General features: G+C 58.0%; 1 protein-coding gene across 2 annotated transcripts in view; it reads right to left on the bottom strand.

Annotated features, from left to right (window-relative positions):
- The window catches only part of LRRC4B (leucine rich repeat containing 4B), a 32,234-nt gene extending 8,996 nt beyond the window's left edge, over nucleotides 1-23,238 (bottom strand). Inside the window, exons 1-2 of one of the 2 annotated variants that reach the window (XM_081275753.1) lie at nucleotides 22,787-23,238; nucleotides 9,056-9,387 (exon numbers count right to left, since the gene is read on the bottom strand). In XM_081275753.1, the coding sequence (XP_081131879.1) occupies nucleotides 9,056-9,352 (297 nt within the window). In that variant the 5' untranslated portion in view covers nucleotides 9,353-9,387; nucleotides 22,787-23,238. Of the gene's footprint in view, nucleotides 1-9,055; nucleotides 9,388-11,333; nucleotides 11,735-22,786 lie in introns of those variants that run through there. The other variant, XM_081275754.1, reaches the window with a different exon arrangement.
- Nucleotides 23,239-23,582: the final 344 nt, after the last annotated feature.

Below are 23,582 nucleotides of genomic sequence, written 5' to 3'. Positions count from 1 at the left end.
TTCTACACCGTCCATGCAAGCTGATAATGGCCGTACTGACATTTGTTCTGTCTCTGGGCTTCTAGTTCCTTCCCCAGCATCTTTCCTTCATACTGGCTGTTAGAATTATCTAAGGTGCAGTTCAGAACTCAGCATGTCCCTGTTCCTGCATTCCCAAGGCTCTCTATGTCCCTTCACCTGGTGTCAGAATCCCTTCAGAACCTGCCCCCTGCCTCCTTGCTATACCACCACTGGAGAGAGATGGACACAGTTCACTCTGCTTGCCACTCTCTGTCTTTCCACAGGCTCTGCACCACTTCCTGGAATGTCACCCTCCTTATTCTCTGGGAAATTCCAATGGCCTTTCCCAGGAAAGCCCTCTTTGACCTCTACTCCCTCACTCATCACACACATTCTCTTATGAGGCCCCGTCATGCTGATTGTCATTTGGTCCAATGCACCTGTCTCCTTGTCCAGCCTGTGAGTCTAGGAGCAGAAATTCTGTTGGAACAAGGTCTGCATCCAGCACCCAGTGTGAGGCCTACTCATGGTCGACCTCAGCCAGGTCTGCTGAGCAGTGGACCCAGGTGAACTGGAGAACACCCAGTTGTACTGGCTGATGTGCCTACATGCATTTTGGTTTGATGACAGTGACAGCACATCAAAATCCTCAGTAGCAGAACTTGGGAGTGGAAAAGTTCTAACATTCTGGTTCCTAATCCTTCTGCCTTTTGCCTTAAAGTCCACATGTCTGAGATTACAAAAGCAGCACTGTCTTTCTTTCAGCTGGTGTATGTCTCATTTCTACTTGCATCGTTCATCCTCATCTTCTAGTTAGGGTTTTGGTTTTAATTTGGTCTGGAAATCTCTGCCTTTTAACTGGAAGTTTAGTCCATTTACATTTATTGTAATTACTATAATATACTTATGATTATTCCTATAGTCTTTAATATTTTGTGCTATTTCTGTTTTTTTTTTTTTTGGTAACATACTCTTTCCTATTTATTATCCTATTTTGTATTGCTTGAATTTCTTCTGACTCCATTTCCTCTCTCTATGCTTTCAGGATTCATATATTTTCTCCTTTTTATCCTTAAAATTTAACACGCCTACCTAAAGAGCAAAGCTTGTCAGTTCCATTCTTCTGCTCCCAAATAATACAAGGCTGACTCTAAAACAAAGAGTCATCCTGAGCAGGTTCCCAATAAAGTAAAAAAAGGGGAATCACTGTTTGCTAGGTGCCTACTATATGCCATATGTGCTTTATGCTCTGAGGTCATAATCTCATTAATCCTGTGGAAATCCTACCACATGGGGGCTATTAACCATATGCCCCTGGCCCTTCCCCATATTTGATGGTCTAATGGCTGAGGAAACCCAGGTTCACAGAGGTAAAATCACTTGTTCTCAACCTCAAGCTCCACACCAGGACTCAGAGTCTGCTTCTCCTGAATCCAACACAGCGTCTCCATCACATCTACAGCCCTAAATGGAGTTGGGCTGTCGTGGGTTTCATGCCCACCTAGAGTGTAGAGCCCATTTGCTTAAACATGGCAGGTTCTCATTTGACAGGATTTTCTTTGAGAGCTGCCCTGTGTCAGGTGTTGTGCTAGACTCTGGGGGTCCAGCTGGGAGCAGGACAGACACAGGCCTGCCTTCCTAGAGCCCACAGTAATCATGCAGATGATCGCTTCATGGGGATGGTGTAAGCAGGCTGTGCAGCTGCCTGACTGTGGGGGAGGCAGGCCTGGGGTTCCCTAAGGCACAGTTTGAAACACCCCAGAGCAAATGATCTCTGGGGCCATGGCAAGGTCATGTGGGTGTTGACACCTGTCCCACCCTGACATCTGGCCTAATGAAGATGTTGAAGTTCTGTCATACAGTGGAGGAGCCAGGACAGGAGCCTGGGGGAGAGCCACCCAGCTGCCCACGCCTCCAAGACCCCTCAGCCCTTCAGCCCCCATTTGCTGGGCTCACCCCACTTGTGCCAGGGCCAAGGATGCAGGCAGGATTCAGGCAGGGGACATAGTCCCTCAGTGGCTGCCTCCCAGCCTCCAATGGGCTCTTCCTCACCCTTGTACCCTGCAACTGGCCCTCTTCTGGGGACTTACTATTTCAGTCATGGAAGTGACCATTATGAGAACTGGAAAAAAAAAAAAAAGGCCCACTGTGTTTTGCTGGGGCTTTTTTTTTAATATTTATTTTTTAGTTTTCGGCGGACCCAACATCTTTGTTTGGGTGCTGCAGGTGGACCATGGGGGCTGGCCAGATCCAGAAGGAAGAGGCCCACGAGGCAGGTGCACTGTGGCGGTGGCTGTGGAGGGTGAGGCCAGTCCCTGGGGCGGGCATATGGGGCAGAGGAGAGCATGCCCTTGAGGGTGGAGGAGCTGGGAGTGCTGGCCAAGTCCTGCTGCAGGATGGAGGCGGGACAGCTGGGGAAGGGAGTCCCCTGTGGGTGGAGGATGTGGCAACTGGCAGGGGCCACTGACAGGCCAGGAAGCTAGGAGGAAGCCTAGAGAATGTCCTGACAGGCCAGGGCTGTGAGGCACAGAGTGTCAGGACCCAGTTACACTCCTGTTATCAAGTCACCTGGGGCTTGGAACAGGTGTGCACTAGGAGGCATCAGGAATCGTGCTGGAGAAATCGCTTCCGCAGCCAGCTGGCCGTGGTAATCACTGAGGATCCTGTGTTGGGTGGGAGAGCCTTCCTCTCCTGTGCCTCAGTTTCCTTATCTGTAAAATGGGGACAATAAGGGGACCTACTCCTAGTGTTGCCCTGAGGATGGAATTCACCGAGGAAGCCAAGGTTTGCTTGGAGCAATGTTGGGGGCCACCTCAGCCCCTCCCTCCTCCTCCAGGGGCTTCAGGAATCTGATACTATTTTTCTGGATAAAGGACCCCAAGAGATGACTGGAGGCCTTGACTTCATTCATGGACAGAAGAACAGGGGTCTTGAGCCCCTCAGGACCTCAGTCTACTCAACGGAGAAGTGGGGGTGACGTTCCTGCTACCTTCTCCTGGGGCTGCCGCTGGGCCGGGAGGCCAGATGGCTTTGCCAGATGGCAAGCCATTCTGCACATTTGTCAGTTTGACAGTTGCATTCTGGGCACCTGCAGTGTGTGGGCTCTGTGCTAGGTGCTGGGGTCAGTGGTAACTGAGATGGACACACAGTGACCACAGCTCAGGCCGTGGGGTATGGCCGGAGCTCCCAGAGACTGGAGACTCTTGCTCACCAGCCTTCTCAGCTGCTGCCCTTCACCACGCCCTCTGCTATGTCACCCAGCACGTGCCAGACCCTCCTCTATTTTTTTGGTACCAGGGATTGAACCCAGGGTGCTCTATCACTGAGCCACACCCCCAGCCCTTTTTATACTTTATTTGGAAGGTCTTGTTAAGTCGCCCAGGCTGGCCTTGAAATTGCCATCCTCCTGCCTCAGCCTCCCACTGGGATCATAGGCCTGTGCGGCCCTATGTGCGCTGGGTGGTATTTACAGGACTGTTCCTTTTGTGATGATCTTCTGAGAAGGACATTTAATGTCATGTTCTCTGTGTGTTATACGGAGATGAAAAGGTTAAGCAGGAACCCACAAATTAAGGGGGTCTCATTGACAAGTGTGGAAACTGGGGCTCAGATGACGAGGATTCCTGGGCCCTGGTCGGTGCTCCTGAGGGGACGCAGGAAACAGTTGGGATGGAAGCTGGAGAGGCTGCAGTTAGACAGGAAGTCCTGGGGGGGCAGCAGAGGGAGGCTGCTCCCTCCCACTCCACGACCTCCTGCAGGGAGCTGTCCTTGACCTCAGGAGGGGGCCCTTCTAGATCTCTCCCCTACCATTTTTTTCCTCTAGCAGGGAAATGTCCCTTCAGTCAAAAACTCCATATTCCCTGCTGCCTGAGGGGATCTGTCCTGAAAAGTGCTGAGCTAGCAGTGACTGCAGAGCCACTCAGTGCCTGCCACTCAGTGTCTGCCACAGCCCCGCAGGGTGGCTGCGTTCCTGTTCCTGAAGCCACACATCATGGCTCTCCAGCTTGGCTTCCCCACAGTGACTCCCGGGGGCACAGGGCAAGCCCAGAGGGCCACAGCTAGCTGGACAACTCTGGCCAAGTCATTCTGAGCCAGCTGAGCCTCTGTTTCCACATCTGTAAAATGGGAGAGGTGGCCCTGCCTAGGAGGCCCTCCCACCTAGGAGGCCCCCCCACCAAGCACACTCCCATTCTCCAGGCAAAGGTGAGCAAATCCCAGGGGTGATTTTTTCTTCAGCTTGTATGACACATTTTGCATTTATTGTTTTTCCCTGATTACAAAAAGTATTAAAAACTCTTACTGCAGGAAATTTAGAGAATAGAGAAAACATAAAGAAGAAATTAAACACCACTACCCCTCATGATGCGAGTGCAGAGAGAAGGTGCTGTTGACATCCAGGGTGTCCCCAGTCTTTAAAGAAAGCATCGTTGAGGGCTGAGGTTGTGGCTCAGTGGTAGAGTGCTTGCCTCTCATGTGTGAGGCACTGGGTTCAATTCTCAGCACCACATATAAATAAATGATTAAAATAAAGGTCCACCAATAACTTAAGAAAATATATATATACACACACACACATACATATACATACACACACAGCATTGTTGATCTTTTTTTTAAAATTTTTTTTAATATTTATTTTAGTTTTCGGCAGACACAACATCTTTGTTGGTATGTGGTGCTGAGGCTCGAACCTGGGCCGCACGCATGCCAGGCGAGTGTGCTACTGCTTGAGCCACATCCCCAGCCCCAGCATTGTTGATCTTAAATGAACTGGAGATGCTACTTGGATCCTTCCTTGCAAGCTCATAATTTCAGAATTGTGCTTTAGGCACCTGCTAACCTCCACCTTGGAGGCCTAGTGTGCTCCATGGTCAGCTGTACAGCAGTCCCCATGGCCAGGGACTGAGGCTACTCTGGATGCCAGCTGCCAGGCTCCTTGACATGACTCTCTGAGACGACCTCCTTAGGTTGGGCTGGGTGGTTTCTTAGGAGGGAGCCTTCCTTGCCATCTGACCTCGTGGCAGACCCAGAAGGGACTGGGGTAGCCCGCAAAAGCCTCAGGTGGACCCAGGGGTACTTAGTGTAATTAAATACATGGCTATCCAATGACCCAGCAATTCCCCCGGGACATATCCAGAGAAATCATCACTCAGCTCCCACAGGGGCCTGGTGAGGCTCCATGATGGGGAAGCTGGGGAGACGGGCAAGGGGGGCAGGTGCCCATCAAGGGGAACTCTGCCACAGTTGAGGTCACTGAGGGGATAGAAGCAGCCACATGCAGGGTTCTAAGAAGCTCAGGCCCGGTAAAATAGCAAGACAAAGAAAGCGATCTCTAACACAGCTCCCTTTGCATGAATTAAAAATACAGTCACACAAAGCAACAAGGAGCTTTCGCAAGAGCACACCCAGTAGAAAGAATCAGGGGCAACACACTGGATGCTGGCTGAGGGCGAGGCCAAGGGGTGCCCACCAGGCCCACCTTGCACCTGGACCAGCCTGGGGCTGGGAGGTGGAGGGCAAGAGGATGGTCTCTTGGCCGCTGCCTTAGAAGGCTTCATCTCTGGAGGGTCTGGGCGTTTGAAGCCCCACCTCTCTCAAAAACCACTGGGGCCCAGGAACCATTGCTGATTCAAAAACAACCCCCGCCCTGGTTCAGTCCCCAGCAGGAAAACATAAACTGTGAAATAAATCCTTCATTCTACATCTGGACACCACCTACCACCCCTCTTATGTGGCAGGAGGGCATTTTATCCCCCCTCTGTCCCCAGGTGACAACCCCCAGAGTGAGGATAGGGACCTCCCTTGGGGTACTTTGTCCCCAGGAGCTTGCTGAGGGCCTTGCTGCCTGTACTGCACCCCAGGCCAGAAGCACATGGGAACAGGTGATGGGGACCTTTGAGCCTCCCCAGTTCTCCCAGGAGGGCCTCGTGGGAATCCCACCAACAGATGGTTCCAGGCTTCTGCCAAGGGCCAGGGCAAGAGCTCCTGAGCGCCCCTTCCCTTCACCACAAGCGTCTGCTAAATGCCTATTGCGCACTAGGCTCTGTTCCAGGTGCTGGGGACACAGCAGGGAATAGCACGAGGTCCCTGTCCTCATGGAGGTGATGGTGCAGTTGAGGAACCAGGTGACAGCCAGGTAACCAGGCAACATGGGAGGCTCTGGAGTCTCTGGGATTCAGCCTGTCTCTTCAGAGGCTCTGGTGCCGCTGGGTATGAGGGGGTGGACGTGCAGATGAGTAAGACGCAGGACTCAGGGGTAGCCCTTCTCTGATCTTCCCTCTGACCCAGCAAGTCTACTTCTAAGAATTTATCCCAAGGGCAGAAGCCAGAGGGCCAGAGCCTAGAGCAGGGCCTCTGACTGCAGCCTGGAGCTATGAAGGGCCTGGCACCGCTCCCTGGTTCCTCCCTGGGACGGTTGTCAATGGCTATCGTGTTCTAGTGCTTGTGTATCCTGTCATTTAGGAGTCCCTCTTTAACGACAGGACGCCCATGCACTGGAATACGATACACTCATTTAAAATGACACCAGAGAATATTTAGTGCCACAGAGAAAGATACTCATGGTAATGCTACTAGTGCCAAAAGCCAGTTTCAGAAATAGTGATTCCATTTTTCTTTTCTTTCCTTCTTTTTTTTTCCCTGGTTCTGGGGTTCTAACTCAGGGCTTCACATGTTAGGGAAGCACTCTGTCACTAAACTGCATCCCCAGACCTTTTTGTTTTGAGACAGGGTCTCCCTAATGCACCCAGGCCAGCCTTGAACTTGTGATCCAATTTATGAGCTGGGTTGGACGAGGGAGGCCTGTGTGGGGGCAGGAGACTGACCAAATGCCCTTAATACAGTGGTTCCCAGCCAGGGGTGGGAATACCTGGCAATGGCTGGAGAATTTCTGGAACTGAGGTCAGGGTGCTTTCGGAGTCGCTGAGAATACAGGTGTGCAACACTGCGCCCAGCTCAATTTTTTTCTTAAAAAAAAAAAGCAAATAGTTCCCTGGTGACCTGCTGAGGCTGCTCATGGGACTCCCAGAGTGGCACTTGCCTGCCTGTGCAGTGCCACTGGCTTTTGTCTGTGTTTTTCTTTACTTAGGTGTATTTTCTAATTTTTCTAAATTAATAAATAATTAAAAATACATTTACAGATGCACAGGAAAGAACCAGAAAGGTATTAAACGAAAGTGTAAGCAGAAGTTATTTATAGCTAGGTGGTGGGACTGCAGTGATTTTTTTTCTTTTCATTTTTCCATTTGGAAAAAATAATACTTTGTAATTATCCTGCTCTGGAGATAGCACGCCCCTGCTGCTGTCTGGAAAGTGTCCTCTGGGGGAGGCCCAGTCCGCTGACCACTCACCAGCGCTCACACATGGTCTGGAGTCAGGTGTGAGAACCCGGAATGGAGATGAAGGCGTGCGGTTGCTATTCCTGTTCTCATCCTCTAACCACAGCTACCTCTGTGGCTGCTTTACAATGTGCCTGAATGCAGCAGACCTGTGCGTGACTTATGCGTGAATAAACTCGTGTTCATGAGTGGCACTCAGCAGGTGTTTGTGGGACTGAGCTGCCCCTGGACTCTCCAAAGGAAATCCAGGGCAGGTTCTTCCAAAGGGACCCACTGTGGCCTTGGCTGCCATTGAAGTCTCAGGCTCAGCTGGCCCCATGGCCCCCAGGTCTGCTTCGGCTACTCTAGGGCGTCGACCATTTGCTTATTCTCTCTTCCCCTCTACAGTGTGAGATGCCAGGGAGGAGCCGGGCTTGGCCTGTGTGGGTCATCGCCTAGACCACACTTGGTAGTCGGTGCTGTGGTATCTGTTGACTGTCACAGGAAGAAATGAAGGGGACGCACAGGACAGGGGACAAGGCAGGTGCCTGGTGCGGACTTTGGTCCTGTGAAGGAGACATGACTGCTCAGCTGAGGCTGTGCTGGCGGGATGGGGTGGGTTCACAAGATCAGCAGAAGGGGTGACTCTAACCTGTAACCTATGACCTGTTCCAGGAGGTGGCTGGTGAGGCCACCTGTCCTGAAAGAATTCCTCAGGAGCGGGGCTGGTGATGGGTCTCAGGTTTCTGGACCCTGGTTCTGCACCACAACCACCAGGAAGGACTGTCTCCTCTTGTCCCTCAGCCTGGCTCTCCCAGACAGTCAGATGGGGGCTGCTGGTCCCTTCAGCATGGGAACCTTCTTCTCCCCCAATTTATTAGCTGAGTTGGATTAGGGAGGCCTGTGTGGGGGCAGGAGACTGATCAAATGCCCTTAATACAGTGGTTCCCAGCCAGGGGTGGAAATACCTGGCAATGGCTGGAGAATTTCTGGAACTGAGGTCAGGGTGCTACTGGCATCTAGTGGCGGGGGATGAACACCCTACAGTGCACAGGACAGCCCCTCCCCCACCTCACAATAAAGGATGACCCGGACCCACGCGTGATTAGGCTGAGAAACCCCGTCTCACGACAGCACTGCTCTGCGCCCCCGGCACTGTTTATGGCTTATCTCAATCAGAATCATAATTAATCGAATGGCAACAGCCCAATTCGGACGCCAACCACGTGCCCAACAGCGCGGGTTCTCCAGTTTGCACACCAACTCCAAGGGGTGGGTTCGCGAGCCTTGCACTGCACCCCAAATGACAAGAGGGAAGAACTTACATCCAGGACTGCTGGCGAGGCGCCAGAACCAACTGTAAATCTTTGATAAGTATGTGGCCCTCAGGGCAGGGGCTCTCTCCTCTCTTTCTGGAGGAAGAAACTGGGGCTCCGCGTCAGGCCGCCTGGCCCCAACTCCACCCGGGTGAGCCAGGCCCAGGGCTCGGTGTCCTATCTTGTGCCGCGGGCACAGCCCCAGGAAAACCCACCTGGCCTTGGCCCCACCCCCAGCCAGCTCTAGTAAATGGGACGCAAACGACATCTCACGCAGGCACAGAGGTGGGCGTGCGGACTCCCGGATGTGAGGGAAGCCGAGACTGACCAGAGAGAAGAGGGGCTGTGGCCACCTGCGCCTCCCCCAGCACCACCTGCCCCTCCTCCCCGACCGCTCAGCCTGACGGCGGCCGCCGGGCTCACCTGGATGCCGTTCTCCTGCAGGTTCAGGTAGCGCGTGTTGACGGGGATGCTGGCCGGGACCTCAGCCAGCTCTCTCCGCGTGCAGATCACCCTGCTGGCCTGGTTGCTGCAGGAGCAGGCCGCGGGGCAGGAGGTGGCCGGTGGGGAGCCCCCTCCAGCAGCGGATGTGATGGCCACGCCGCCCCCGCCGGCCCCCAGGGGTGGGGAGAAGAGCCAGAGGAAGAGCAGTGCCCCGTGGGGCCAGGACATCCTACCGGGCGGCAGCGGGGGGCACTGGGAGCCGCGGGCACACGCCATCCTCAATGCTCATGCTCCGCGCGGCCGCTGGGGGGCTGCGAGAGGGAAGACAGGAGAGATTCGGTCAGGGACAGGGTGGCCTGGGTCTCACCACCGCCCAGGCAGCTCCATCACTACCTCCCTTCCCAGGGCTCCGCACAAAGAGGCGGCGGGAGAGAGGCTGGCGGCAGGCCGCAGCTGCACCATCCTCCTTTCCATGTGGGGAGGCTTTCCACCCATTCTGAGGAAGGGAAAACTGAGGCTGGGAGAGAGGAGGGGCTTACCCAGGGTTACTCAGCCAGTAAATGGAAAACAGAAAGTTTTAGAAAGGTCACTGCATAGGTAGAGATGGAAAAAGACCCCAACCCTGGGGCAGAGGTGGAGAGAGGTGGAGCCTGCAGTGTGGGTTAGGACCTGGCTCCCAGCATGGTACCTGCCAGGCCCCTGGGCAGTGTGTCCTGGCCTCTCTCTCTGTCCCTTCACCTCCCCTTGCAGGAATGTAAGCATCCTCGCAACCACGTGGCCGCCCCCATACACCTCCACCCCACCCCTGGGTGGCCCTCTCCTGCCCGGGTCCTGACCCCACAGCAGCTCAGGGGCCTGGGTCAGATCAGAACTGGAGGGAGAGGGAAGGTGTCCACCGAGCTGACTGGGGGGACAGGTGGGGGCTGAGGGCTGGAGAGAGGTGGCTGGAGGCTCCAGTGGGGCCTGGGGTGGCAGCACAGCTGGAGGCCCCTGCAGCCCACCTGTGCCCTGAGATTGCAGGTGCTCCAGGCTGAGGCGAGCGTCTGTGGGACCTGTGCCAGCAGCTGCCTGCCGCAGGACAGTGCCGGGAGCGGTGGGCATGGGGACAGCCACCTGGGGACTCTGTGCCTGAGTTTCAGGAGGGGAGCTGGGTCGTCTGAGAAGTCTTGCTATACCTCCTCAATCTGCCCTCCCCTCATCTCCATAAGACAGGGAGGGGCTCACAGGAGAATAACAATGATGACAGGAATAGCCGTAATAGCGCCAAGCACGGGCCAGCCTGCCCATGCACCAAACTGCTCCCTGTTCCCTCAGCCTCATAATATCGGCAGGAGGAAGCTGTCCAGATGCCAAGTTTACAGACAGGACCAAGTCACTGGGAGGGGAATGGACGTGGCCAGTGCAGGAGCCCTGGGACTTGCCCTCTGGCTTCCAACTCAGTGTCTCCGGATACATACGAATGCAGCCACGCAGCCAGCTGCCCCTACACAGCCCCCGAGAGCCACCAGAGCCGGGTGCAGGCCACCACAACGCCACCCACTCACACAGCAACGACAGGGCACGCCCTCACAGGCGGACCCTCAGATCTAGGGACGCAGGGCCACCCGGCACACGCAGGTGCGCGCACGGGCACACACACACACACACACACACACACACACACACAGGAGCACATCCACACCTCCTTCTGCAGTGTCCAAAACCGTTTACCCTGGGTAACAATGCCTGTGTGTGCACATGAGAAGGCAGGAGCTGGACAAGGCAGAGAGCCCAGGGGAGAGGTGGATGTGCCCGTGGCCACCCTACCCCGGACTCTGTGTGTGTGTGTGTGTGTGTGTGTGTGTGTGTGTGTGTCTGAGCCAGCACGTCTGTGTGAGAGCACAGGGTCTTTGTTTCCCGCAGGTGACCAGGGAGGCCCATGCTCCCTGTCCTGGGTCCATTGTTCCCACCTTCCAAGATCTGGTAATGACCCAACCCACACCCTCCTCGCCAAGGGGCTGGCACGGTGCAGTAGGGCCAGGGTTTGAGGCTGAGGGCCCCCCAGGGCCCGTGGGAGCCCATGGCACCCGCCAGGTCCTCTGGGCCTGCCGCTGCCTCGCATCTACCTCCGTATCTGTCCCCGTCTCTCCCGCTGCCAGCCCGCATCCCCCCCAAGGCAGCTTCTGCAGAGGCTCAGCCTCCCTCCCCTCCTCTGCTTCGCCCTCCGCCATCTCTGTCCTTGCCTCCCTCCCCCCAACACTGACTGAGGGACACTCACCCTGGTGGCTTGGCTTCCGCTGGGCCTCTCTGTGCCCCAGGCCCCCCTGCACATGCCTCCAGCGGGCCGGGCGCTGCCTCCCCAGCTCTCCAGGGCTCCCTGCGAGGTGCTGCTGGGGGGGGGCGCAGGGGCTTCTTGGGTCTCCCCGCGCCCCCCCCCCGGCCTGTCGCCCTTCCCGCCCCTGGGGAGGGCTGTCCCTGGCCACTGCAGCAGTCCTCTGCCCAGTCCCCGCTCACAGCCTGGTCTCCTTCCGCTCCTGCCCCGGCTCCTCTCCCCACTGCAGCCTCCTTCCTCTGCACCCGCAGACCCAGCTCAGCTCCGCTCCCTGCCCAGCTCGGTCCCCACCCGGCTCTGGCTCCCTCCTCAGGCTACCCCGTCACTGTCTCGGCCCCCCTGGGACCGCCGGGCCCCCCTCTCTTTCTCCTCCATCTATCCCTGGCTCTGGCTGCACCCCAGCGCCCTCTCCTAGCAGGAGCCAGGCTCAGTGAGGTCTGTCCGTCTGTCTGTCTTGGTCTCTCTCCCGGCTGTCTCTCCCTCTTTCTCCGTGATTACAATTTCTAGTCACACGGCAGTGCAGAGCCAAGCTGTGCCTCGTCCCTCCTCTCCGCCCCCTCCCTCCTTCCTCCTCGCCTCTGCTCGGGGAGGGCCTCCTCCTCCTCACCCCCTCCCTGCTGCCAGGAGGCCTCCCCCTCCCCCGCTAATCAAAGGCTCCGTTATCTAATTAACCCATTGGTTCTGGGCAGCGGGGAAGGTCGGGAAGCGGGGGAGGAAGGTTGACGGCTGGGCTGCCAGGGGAGGGGGCTCGGACTGTGCCAAGCCCAGGAGCCTCGTGGCACTCAGACGGCCTCATGGCGGCAAAGCTGGGCTGGGCCGCGCTGATCCCCTGCCGCTTGGGCACCACCCTATCCCTGACCCAGCTCAGTACCCGGAACTCCCCAGGCCCCGAAGCACACCACATGTCCTTTACTCCAACCCCCATCCTGATAGGCCAGTGAACCTGGGCCCGAGTCACCACCACCCATCCGCCAAGGGGGGCCAGCCCCTCTTCAACTGCCCCCACCCTGGACCTCAGCCACAGACTGACACCTGCCTGCGGATACCCTTCTGCAGACGGGCAGGGCAGCCAAGTCCATTCACTTGATTTATCCATCACCATCCAAAACTATTCCCCAAGCCCCTACTATGTGCCAGACATTGGTGGAGATGCCGGTGCAGGCCACTCTCCCTGGGCTGAGGAGGTGATGGCAGCAGCGGCAGAGCCACTGGCTGAGGCAGGGCCTGGGTTTGAGTCCTGAAGCCGCTGCTTATTTGCTGTGTGGCCTCAGGGCAATGACTTCATTTTTCTGAGCTACAGTTTCCTGTGCTTCTAGAGGGATGATAAAAGTACCACCTCCTGGGCAGCTGGAGGGTAGAAGAGCCAATGCTGGATAAAGGGCTCTACCTCCTGGCAGAGTCCACCACTTCTCAGCCCCACCCGCAGGCCAGCTCCCGGCCTGGACCCAGATGCTCACTCTTACTTGTGCCCCTCCTTGTCTGGGCCCCAAAGGCAGCCAGAGGGGTACTGTCATCATCCAAGTCGGGTCCTGCCCCTCTCTGCTCTGTACCCTCAGTTCATGCATAGTAAGGACAAGGGCTTTTCCATGGTCTACAGACTGCTCCTCCGACCCCATCTCCTGCTTTGTCCCTGCTCACTCACTGACTAGAGCCACTCTGGCCTCTTAACTATTTCCTGGACAGGCTGTGCACACTGGCCGCAGGGCCTTGTTCTTCCCTCTGCCTCAACACTGCTCCCAGCAGTCCACAGGGCTCTCCCTGCCTCCTCAGTCCCCTTGTCAGTGAGGCCCTCATGGCTGGGCTTTCCAACATCAGATGGCACCTGAACTGTCAGAAGCCTGTGTTACTTTTCTGCATGAGGCTTGCTGCCATCTGACCTCTTGTACTCCCATGCACTTGAATGGAACCTGGGGTGGGACCTGCATCTGCTTTGTTCCAGGACCTATGACAGGGGCTCAGCCAACACGGGTGAAGGGGTGGATGAACATGCCACCAGTGCTGTTGTCCCAGTCTCCCCAGTGACCCCACATGCCCTCCCACACTCAGGCAGGGACACCGGCTGGCCATGTCCAGGCCTGGAAACCTGGACACATTCCTGGAGCTGTACACCCCAGGCCCACCAGCCCTGATGTCCCCTAACCCCAATGTCCCCTCCCACCCCAGGTGGCCTGCTCGGCAGAGGGGCACTTCCTACACACAGCCTTCAGCTTGTCCCTGGCTTCCCTCCTGGCTGTGGTGCTGCCCAGCTGGCTGGCCGGGTCCCACATGCTGCCCCAGGTCCCCAGCACAGTTCTGTGCATCCTACTAAATGCCCAGGCCTGGGGGAAAGCTGAAACTCTGCCCCAAACCCAGAGAAAGCGAGTGTGAGCTGTGCCCTGTGAGGCTGTGTGCAGAGCCCCAAGGCCCACACAGAGGGGCAGCACTGACCACTGCTCGGAGCACTGCCAAAGCCACACCTGTGCACGCATGCGGCTGGTACCTGCTCACTGAGAACCAGCACCACCAAGAGATGGTAGTGTCTCCACACTCCTGGCACTGGCCAGGCGCCAATGGGCTGCTTCTATCCCCCTTTCACAGATAGGGCAGTCGGGGCCCAGAGAGGCCCAGCCACTTGCCAAGCAGAGCTAGAAAGGGGCTGCCCAGGTGGGCCTCATCAGAGGCCAGGGGGCCCAGAGGCCCACAAGCTTGTTGAGAAGGCAGCAATCATCCCTGTGGAGGTGGTGGCAGGGCGGGGCAGGCAAGGCCACAGGCATGATGGGCAAGAGCTGCCCGTAGGCCACCGCACAGGGGCAACCTGTGCCTGATGCCCCACACCAGGCGCCCCTGACTCCCCTCACTGTGAGGGAAGCATCTGCCGGGTGCCATGGGAGGCTAGTGCCTGTGCCCACTCACAGACGGGGTACAGGGGTACAGGCTCAGAGCCGGGCCAGCCACCACTGCCTCCAGCCGCCCAGATCTCTGGTGCGAGAATAGGCTGAGATGCAGGGCAGAGGCCCAGGAGAGGAAGAGTGGGACATCAGAGGCGGGGACACACACAGGCAGAGGCACAGGAGGGGCCAGTGACAAGGACCAGCCACAGGGACAAGGCCAGGAGGCCAGGCATGAAGGCCCCGGGCGCTGGAGGGGAGGTGCAAGGCAGCACCAGCTTCGCGTCCTTCCCAACCCAAGCTCTGAGAGATCTCGGGCACTGTGCCTGAGAGGATTTAGGCAGATGGCAGATCGGAAACTCGGGGGCCCAGGGGAGGCGGGGTGAGGAGAAAAGGGAGGCAGGAAGCATTCCTGTCAGGCACACTCATTTTTCTGGGTAAGTTCAGAAGGTGAGAGAAAAGATAGGAAATTGCCATCATAGCACGAGGAATGGAGGTTAGAGCTAAGGAAGAACTTTCCAACTGTGAGCGACTGGGATGGAAGTGGAGCCTGCAGCCAGGAGGGTGCAGAGGCATCAAAGTCTGGGAAGCCTGTCATGTGGGAAGGCCAGGAGGGCCTAAGACAGAGGGGGCAGGGAGGGCAGAGCAGGCTTGTCCTTCTGAGTCAGTCTGAATGCTTTCAAAACAAAAGCGGCTCTGCAGCCCAAGAATGGAGCATCCCCTAAGTTTTGAGAGACAAGAGCCCTGAGGACGGGGCTGGCCCCTGGAGCTGCTGCAGAGGAAGCAGGGTGGGGGCTCAGGGAGCCTCTGCCCGCCCAGTCCCGGCATTGGGCAGCAGGCTCCTGACTCGCTCAGCCCTGGGTGCAGGTGCTGGGGGGCAGGTGACTTGCTTGGGCAGGAGGTCATGGCCATCCACATTCCCTCCTGGGGGTCTCTGCCTGCACTGACTCTGCTCAGAGGTGCTCCTGGGTCCACGTGGCTCCCGCGCCTCCTGGTCTGTTCTCTGCCTGGCCGAGAGGTTTCTCTGAGCCTGAGTCTCAACCCCTTGCGTTGCTTCCTTATCTGACACTCAGCACCTTGTTGTCTGTCCACCACTAGAAGGGCTCCGAGGGCAGGGGCTTGGTATGAGTGCCCACTGCTTGCCCAGGGCCTGGAGCAGCGCCTGGCCGCCTGGAGCCTGGTCCACACTTGCTGAATGAAGGAAGGAGTGAGCTCTCTGCTGGCACCTGTGTCTTGGGAGAATCTGGATCCAGAGGGAGAGCTGTCCAGGCCCGGGAGAGGGCGCACATGGTGGAAACCTGGAATGCGCAGGAGGGTGGCCCCCTGTCTGGGTGGAGGTGGGCCTGGAGATAGCCATGTCAAAGCTGAGACCTGAAGGACAGCAGGAGATGTGTAGGGGGCGTGTGTCAGGGGGAAAGTGCAGAGGCCTAGGGGCGGAGGAACAGGTGGGCACCTTGGAGTCCAGTTCACTTACAAAGATGGCAGCCATGGGGGTTGGGGCCACCTTCCTCCCTCACCACGTTGGGCCTGGGGTGGGGGTCAGTGAAAGGGAGGGGCAGCATCCGCTCTGGATGGGAAAGATCTCCCATCCAGAGCAGATGCTGCCCCTCCGAGCAGAGAAGCCGGAGGCCAGCAAGGAGCCTGGTCAAGGAAAGGGGAAAGGTGAGGCCCTGGCAGGGGTGGGGGGAGGGCAGCAGAGGAGAGAAAGAAGGAAAGATGGGGCGGAATACCAGGAAGCACAAGGGTGAAGGAGGGGAGGAGCCAGGCTCTAAGGACCCGGAGTCAGATCCTTAAAGCCAGGACGGAGAGGAGGCTGGAGCAGCACTAGGCCCGTCTTGCTCACAGGAACTGAGCCCTCCATGCCAGCCGCAGGTGGGTGATACTAGCCTGCCTCCTCCCTGTCCAGGCCCTGGCTGGGTGACACGGGTGCCCCTCTGCCTATCTGGCTCCCTCTGCTCCCCTGACAGGAGACGCCTGGCTGCATGGGGCATATCAAGGGGACTCATGCCAGCCTGGGTCCTCAGTGAGACAGGATGGGGTGTCTGGCAGGTGGGGAAGAAAGGCGACTGAGGACTGATCTGTGATGGTGATGTGAATGCCAGTGGTTATGTGTGTTAGGGACCACCTGATAGGCAGTGTGGTTCTAACCCCTGGGGAGGCTGATTCCAGTCCAGCTTGGAGCTCTTGGGTCTGAATTCCCAAAACAGTGCCCATTCCGCCCCATGGCCCTGCCTAGGGGTCTTGCAGGAGCCCTAGGACTCTCAGAGAAGCCATGGAAATCACAGCTTCCGAGAAACCCAACATCACTGAGAGTGACACCAAGAGCCTGGCTGCTGGCCTCTGTGGACGGAGACTGCATCCAGACCAGCCAGTAATACACAGGGAGGAGCCATAGCAGCCCAGATGACAGAAGGGCCCATGGTGGCCAGGCCAGTTATCCTGGAATCCAGGGGCACCCGCAACTAGATAGGCCTGAGCTTTCAGGCCCCTGGATGCTGATGGGGAAGGGTGGCCCACACCCTGGACTGAACCTACCTGGGAGAGAACTGGGACCAGGCCTGCACTGGTGGGTGTTGAAGGTGTCCGCGGCTGAGGCTGTGGCGGGGGTGTGAGGGGGAGCCTGCAGGGGCACCATCCAAACCAACCCTCGTCTCCCTGAGTTTCTCTCAGGGTTGTGCAAAACTGTTTCATGTTTTAAAAGGGCACTAGTGAGAGCAACAGCGGGTAGACAGCATCTGGAACTGGAGTGGACGCTCAGTACCAACGTGCGTCCAGATCACCTGGAACTGCTGACAGGCAGATTCTGAGCAGGTGCTCCGGCCAGGCCAAGGTTCTGCCATGCTCAGGGATGCTGGCCATGAGCAAGAAGTGGGATGCTGGGGGTCTCTCAGGGTCATCATGCACTCACATTCCACTTTCGGAAGAAGAATGATCATCCCCTCCCTGTCCCAGCTCTGTGGAGGGGTCTGACTCAGTGTAGGCTGGGTCTGCCTCAAATGCCACCATTACTAGTCACAAAATTTTGGAAAAGAGACATCACCCCTAGGGCCCCTTAGCTCATCTATGAGTGGGGAAGGTCCAGTGTCTGTGAGGTGAGGGACTTAACACCCGGCACAGGGAACGCAGGTGACAAAACTATTCCATGACCATCAAGTCCCTCCGCGTTTCACGCTGTCTGAGGCAGGCTGGAGGTGGGAAGGGCGCCGGGGTGGGAAACTGGGTTACACTCTGACTCTCCACTTCTCATATCCCCTTCCCTCCCTCTCGCCATCTTGCAGCCTGAGGATGATGATACCCAGCTCCCTGGGGATTCAAGGGCACATGTACAGCCCAGGGTCTTAAATGACAGCTACATTCAAAGTTGTCATTGATTCTTCCTGGATCAGAAGAACAAATCTTTCCCCATTCCATGACACTCCCCGCTCCTACCATATACAAATCCGTCGTGTCTGGCCAGATCCGAACCACCTGGCTGCCCGTAGACACTCACAGAATCACGTCTGAGGTCTTTGCTCTTCCTCATGAACAAGATCCTACACGTGCCATGTTGGGAAGGGCCATGCTCCACTAGCAGAAGCAGTGTCCTCTCTCTCTCTGCAGAGGAGGTGAGCCCCTGAGCTATACAACTATTGATGTCTTTTGAAAAGTCCAAACTCCTACCATCTACCGCTGTCAGCAATGTCGTTATCACTTGTTAACAATCCTAATTTCCACCTAATTTCCAATGCACCAGATTGGTCTCACCTCTGTGCCTCAATTTCTCTTGTGTAAACTGGCCTCAGAGTAGGAGGCTGTCTGTAAAAGAGGCTGGTGCTTGGGTTTGAACTCCCAGTTCTGCCCCTTCTAGCTGTGTGATCTTGGGCATGGGCCTTGCCCCTCTGTGCCTAGGTTCCCTCCCCCACCTGTCACACTGGAGGTGACTGTGCCTCTCTTGCAGGGTAGCCAAAAGGAATTGGTGGAGGAGTCTTAGCACAGGGCCTGGCTTACAGTAAGCTGTCAGTACACGTTAGCTGCTGCCATCGCTGCCTCCAGCTCTGCACTGAGGGTTCGAAGCACAAGGAGGGTGAAGCTCCTGCACCTCCCCAGGGCTCCCTCCCCCGTGGGGCTGGGGCTGGTGCGGCTTTTGGGTCTTGTTCCAATAGTTACAGAGCTCTGTTGTTGGAATAGTTACAGAGCTCTGGGTCTAAGCTCAGCTGTGGGTTGAGGCAGGTTGTGGTTCTGAGGTTGCTGCTGTGCTGTCCTCAGAGCCACCTTGCTCTCTTCCTGTGTGGCCTTCCACTAGGACCCCAGATACTACCAGATACCAGAACCCTCACCCCCTTCTCACTCTTAGCCGCCCTCTGGGAATGTGTGTCGCCCTGTGTGCACAAGATTCCCATGGCCATCTCCCACGATGGCCTCCTGTCTGGCCCTGACTGCAGGGTCTTTGCCAGCCCATCTCCCAGGTCTGCACAGCCCCTCTGCCTCTGCCTGCCATGACAACAGTCACAAGTGGGTTTCCAGGCAACAAGGGGCATCTTGCCACTCTTCTTACTCTCCTGCCACCCTCTGTCTGGCAAAGCCACCCCTGCCTCAGGGACCAGGAAGGGAAGAGAAAGGTGGAAGGGAAGAGAAAGGTGGAAGGTCCACCCCTAAACCCAGAGATGATGGTGTTTCCTGCAGCTGCCAGAGAGGAAATAAGATGTGCTTCCTCCCCCACCAAGGTGACGGACCTGAGTGCTATTATGACACCAAGGGGAACCTGTTGTCTGCACCCTGACCTGGAGATGGGACAAGCGAGGCCCTCCGTCTCCTGGATCAGAGACCCAGGCCTATAACTGCCGCTTGTTGTAAGGACCATGCCCCATGTCCTCTAGGACAGGCCCAACTCTCTCCTGCCCCTGGCCAAAGGTGCAGCTCGCCCCCATCACATAAGGAAACCCAGCCCTGCCCCTGGTCTGCCACCTGACACACTGGAGGCCAGAATGTGGGGTCTGTGGTTCACTCTTGTCCCAGCCAGTAGAGGACAGGCTGCCACGTGATGGCTTCGTGCAAGGCTGACCCTAGGGCATGGAGAGTGATTGGCAGTTTCAACCAGACCCTGGCCCTGGAGAACTAGAGTGTGCTCTGAACCTGGTACTCAGGAACCAGCCTGCCCAGATAAGGGACTCTTCCTGCTCTTGGCATGAGGGACACAGGCCCAGACGAGGGAGGTTTACTATTAGAGGAGGAGGACAGAGGACAGGAGGGGAGACAGAGTCCCTGGCAAAGGAAGCAAGGGGAGGAGAGTTGAAGGAGTGATGGGGCAAAAAGAGAGCCATCGAGAGGAAGAGAGAAGAGAAAATAGCAGGGTGAAAACTCAGCTGACTCTGAGCCATGTGGAGGTGAGACCGATGATGAGGCAGGTAGAAGGAGAGGAGGGACAGTGGCCCTAAGCACCTGAGCACAGCCCCTGGGACCCAGGAGCAAGAACTCAAAAGAAGCTGGCAGACTAGATCTTCACACGAACTCGCTATTTTTTAAAAAAGATGTTGGCCATGAATTGAGCATTTTGAAAGCACTAGGGGAAAATGGCACCTGTGGTTCACAGGCTCCTGGGGAAGCAGTGGGGTAGACAGGCTGGTGGGAAGGCCACATCGGAGAGGGAGAGGGGGAGGAGGCAGGTCTCCTGGCTGAGGAGGGAGGCTCTGGGGCTGTAAGGAGGGATGGGTGTGGAGGAGGGCTGCCAGCAGCAGGCAGGCCAGGTGACCAGCATGGGGAGGAGAGGACCTAGCAGGAAACTGGAGTGGGGGCTCTAGAAGAGATCTAGGCTCTCAGGAGGAGGCACCCCTGCCTGCAGATCTGCTGCTCCATGTGGGCCCGATAGTGCTGGTGCCTGCGCAGCCCAGGCTCTGCCTCCAGGCTGAGCCTCGTCAGTGGCCCTCTGATATTGAGGTCTTACTCCCACTGTCCCATAGGACAGTGGGGAGGTCTTGGGGAGCCCTCAGATGCTGGAAGCCTTCTCCTGTCTCTGGTGGGATTAGGGTGAGCGCTGGGACTCACTGAGCGTTCCCCCAGGCTGTGCTCCAGGTGTGGTTCTGCAAAGACACTAACAGCATGTGAGGCCACATCTCCAGAGTTTCAGGGCCACCTCCATGCCTCTCATTTGTGTCTGTGAGGCCACCAGAGGATGGTGTCCGTGTCCAACGCCTCTGCCTTTGTCTTCTCCTTCAGGTCTGTGTAGAAGGGAATGTGTGTCGCCCTGTGTGCACAAGATTCCCAGCCTGGGACTGCTGCCCTTCTCCCCTGGCCTGGCTAACTCTGGCCACCACAGTCTCATTTGTCACGGGGTCTCTGTGATTCCACTGATTTCACATCTGGGCCTCAGGCTGCTGTGAATGGCTATGTGCATGTGCACGTGGGCATCTGCCTATACACACCCCTGTCTTTCTCACACACTCCTGTCCTCAGCCCTGGCTGGTGTGGGGTCCCCTCTTGCTCTGGTGGGGCATACTCTCTGGCTCCTCACAGCATGGTGGTCTGCACCAGTCTCCCTGAGTCTGTGGCTCCCTGTGGCTCTGCTTGCTCTCTGTGTGAGAATGGTGGTGTTCCTGTGTCTCCCTGACTCTCCCTTTCTTTTGGAAATCAAGTGAGTAACTGTGTATGTCTGATTCCATGGTGATGCACCTAGTCTGTGTCTGTGCGGGAGGCTGGCCCTTCTCCCTCCCAACCTGAGCATCTCTCCCACCTCTAGGCCTTCACTCCCTTCCTCCTTTCTGCGTGTGCATTTCAACAGTGAGGTGATTGGGATGAGAGAAGACCCAGGAAAGAGCAGGCGGAGGGTGGGAAAGAGGAAGCTGAGACTCAAAGATTAGAAGAATGCAGGAGACTGGAGATGCTACAGGAAGAGGAGGCGCAGATCCTAGCCATGGTCCTGGGGGCAGTTTTAAGGGGGGAGAGGATGCTGCCGGCTGCCTGGACCAGGAGGGAAGCCTACTCTGGCTACTCCCAGCTGCCACTGGAGCCAGAGTTCCTGTCTGGCGGCTGCGTGGCCGGGACTTGGGATGTGAGGCGCATAGCAATGGGGCGCTGCGGAGGGAGGTGCCGACTGCAGCTCCCAGCTGGGGAGGGGCGGAGGGGGCGAGGGGCAGCCCCAAGGCGGCTTCTCCTCCCCCTAGCTGGGCTCTCCCCGGGGAATTCCCCACCCCAGAGAAAGTGGCCGAGGCTGTAGGCGCAGGGCAGGCGGGAGAGCAGAGGTGGGAATGCCAGGAGAGGCCGGGGAGAGGAGGACAGAGGGCGGCGGGCCAGGGGCACCTCCGGCATGGGGGTTTGGAGCCCTGGAGAGAGACTGGTGTGTCCTCTGGACTGAGAGGAGGAGCCCACAGAAGCGGCTGCAATAAGCTGGGAGGAACCCTAGACAGAGCCTGGGCCTCAGGGCCCTGGGATTGATGGGAAGTTGGAAGATGAGGAACTAGGAGGTTCCAGAGGGGAGCATCCCAGGATCTGTGGTGGGGGCCCAGGATTGGGGGACGTTGTAGGGTGTGGAGGCAAACAGAGGGGTCTCTGAGTGAAGGAGGTTCACAGAAGGAGGCCTCAGAAAGAGCTGGGTCTGAGAAGAAAGAGGCTGGGGTGTTCTGCAGAAGGCAGGAGGCTGGGGTCTTGGGCAGGGGGGGGGGCTAGGAGATGGCTAAGGTGCATCACCTCCGGAGGAGGTCAAAGGACAGGAGGCCGGTGGAGAGGGTCCAGATGGGGTGAGAGGATCTTGAGGGGAAGGGCCTAGAAGAACAGGTGTGAGGGTGGGGAGACTGGGGAGAAGGCAGTGAATGAGGGACGGGGAGGTCCCCCAAGAGGAGAGGGCCAAGGAAGGTGGGAGAGAGGCAGTGGTCCCAGAGAGACACGTGTGGAGGATAGAAGACTGAGGCAGAATGGGGTCAAGAAAGGGGGGTCCTGGGAAGAGGGAGGGGCAGGGGCTCCACTGTCCACCAGGAGGGGTTGGGTGACCCGGGAGGGAGAAGGGCTGAAGCCTGGGGAGGGGATTGTCTCACTCCCCAGTCACCCCCTCCGTCTTTCCCATTTTCACTTCCCAAACTCCCCGGTTCTCTCTGGTTGCTATGGCAACCGCTCCTGCCAGGCGCGGTCACCAAGGAAACCCCGTGCCCGCCTCTCCCCCCTCCCCATCACTGGCATGCCCCCCCCAAGCAGCCGCGGTGTGGAGGGTGGGAGGGGCAACGGGGGGGGGAGAAAGACCCAGACTCCTGCCCCAGAAAGGGGGGACCCAGACCTACGCCCGGCGAGCACCCCCACCCTAAGCCGACATCCTCCACCACGGCCCGGTGCCCAGCGACCGCGGGACGTACCCCCCAGCCGTCCCTGGGCAATAGTGGCCCCCCAACTCAGAACTTGCGGCCCAAGGACCCCCACCCGACAGTCTTCCCCTCCAGCTTCGGCTTCCACCAGGCCCCGCCCACTGTCCTCTGCGGTCCCCCCATCCCAGAGGAGGCCTAAGACCACGGTCCCCCATTAGAGAATGCCCCCACCCCCGTCCCCAACCAGTGCCCCTCCGAGGCTACTCACAGCGAGGAAAGGGGCTCCTTCCGAGAGGCAGCATGCCATGCCCGTGGGGGGGACCCCCCCCAGTGGGGCTCAGGATCGGGGTGCGAGGCCGCTGCGGGAGGCGCGGGGGGCGGGGCTGCGGCCGGGCCGGGGTCGCGCCCCCTCCCCGGCTCCTGCGTGGGGAGGGGGCTTCCGCAGCTGCCGCGGGCTTCGGGCCTCTCCGCCGCCTCGCAGCCCTCCTCGCCCGGCCCGTGCCCTCGCCCGCCGGCCCGCCGCGCGGCTTCCTTCTCGCCTTCCTTCCCTTCCTTCTTTCTTTCCTTGCTTCCTTCCTTGCAGCCTTCCTTCCTTCCTCCTTCCCTCCTCGGCCCGCGGGCGCCGCTCTCCCCCCACCCACCCCCCCCAGGCCCCGGCCCCGGCCCCGGCCCCCGCCTCGGACGGTGCGGCAGCGACCGAGAGCAGCCGAGAGCGGCGGAGACGGGAGCGGAATACTGATGATGGTGGGGAGCGGGAGGGCGGGCGGGAGGGAGCGAGGCGCCCGGGAACGAGAGGAGGGGGAGAGGAGGGAGGGCAGAGAGGAGGGAGGGAGAGGGAAGAGGGGAGGGAAGGGAGAGGGGGAGGGAGGGAGAGACGGCGAGGGAGAGGAGGAGGACTGGGAGAAGGGGAGAGAGGGGTGCAGGACGAGGGGCAGGAAGGGGAGGGGGGGTGGAGAAGGAAGGAGAGAAGGGAGAGAGGAGGTGGAGGAAACAGGGGAGGAGGGAGAAGGGGAGAGAAGAGGGAGAGAAAGAAAGAGAAGAGGAGAGAGACCAGAGACCGGAAG

This window comes from Spermophilus citellus, assembly GCF_964194105.1.
Source record: "Spermophilus citellus genome assembly, chromosome: 18".
In the NCBI taxonomy this organism is placed as follows: domain Eukaryota; kingdom Metazoa; phylum Chordata; class Mammalia; order Rodentia; family Sciuridae; genus Spermophilus; species Spermophilus citellus.
Note: the sequence above shows the minus strand (reverse complement) of the source record. Positions and strands in the feature narration are given on the sequence as shown.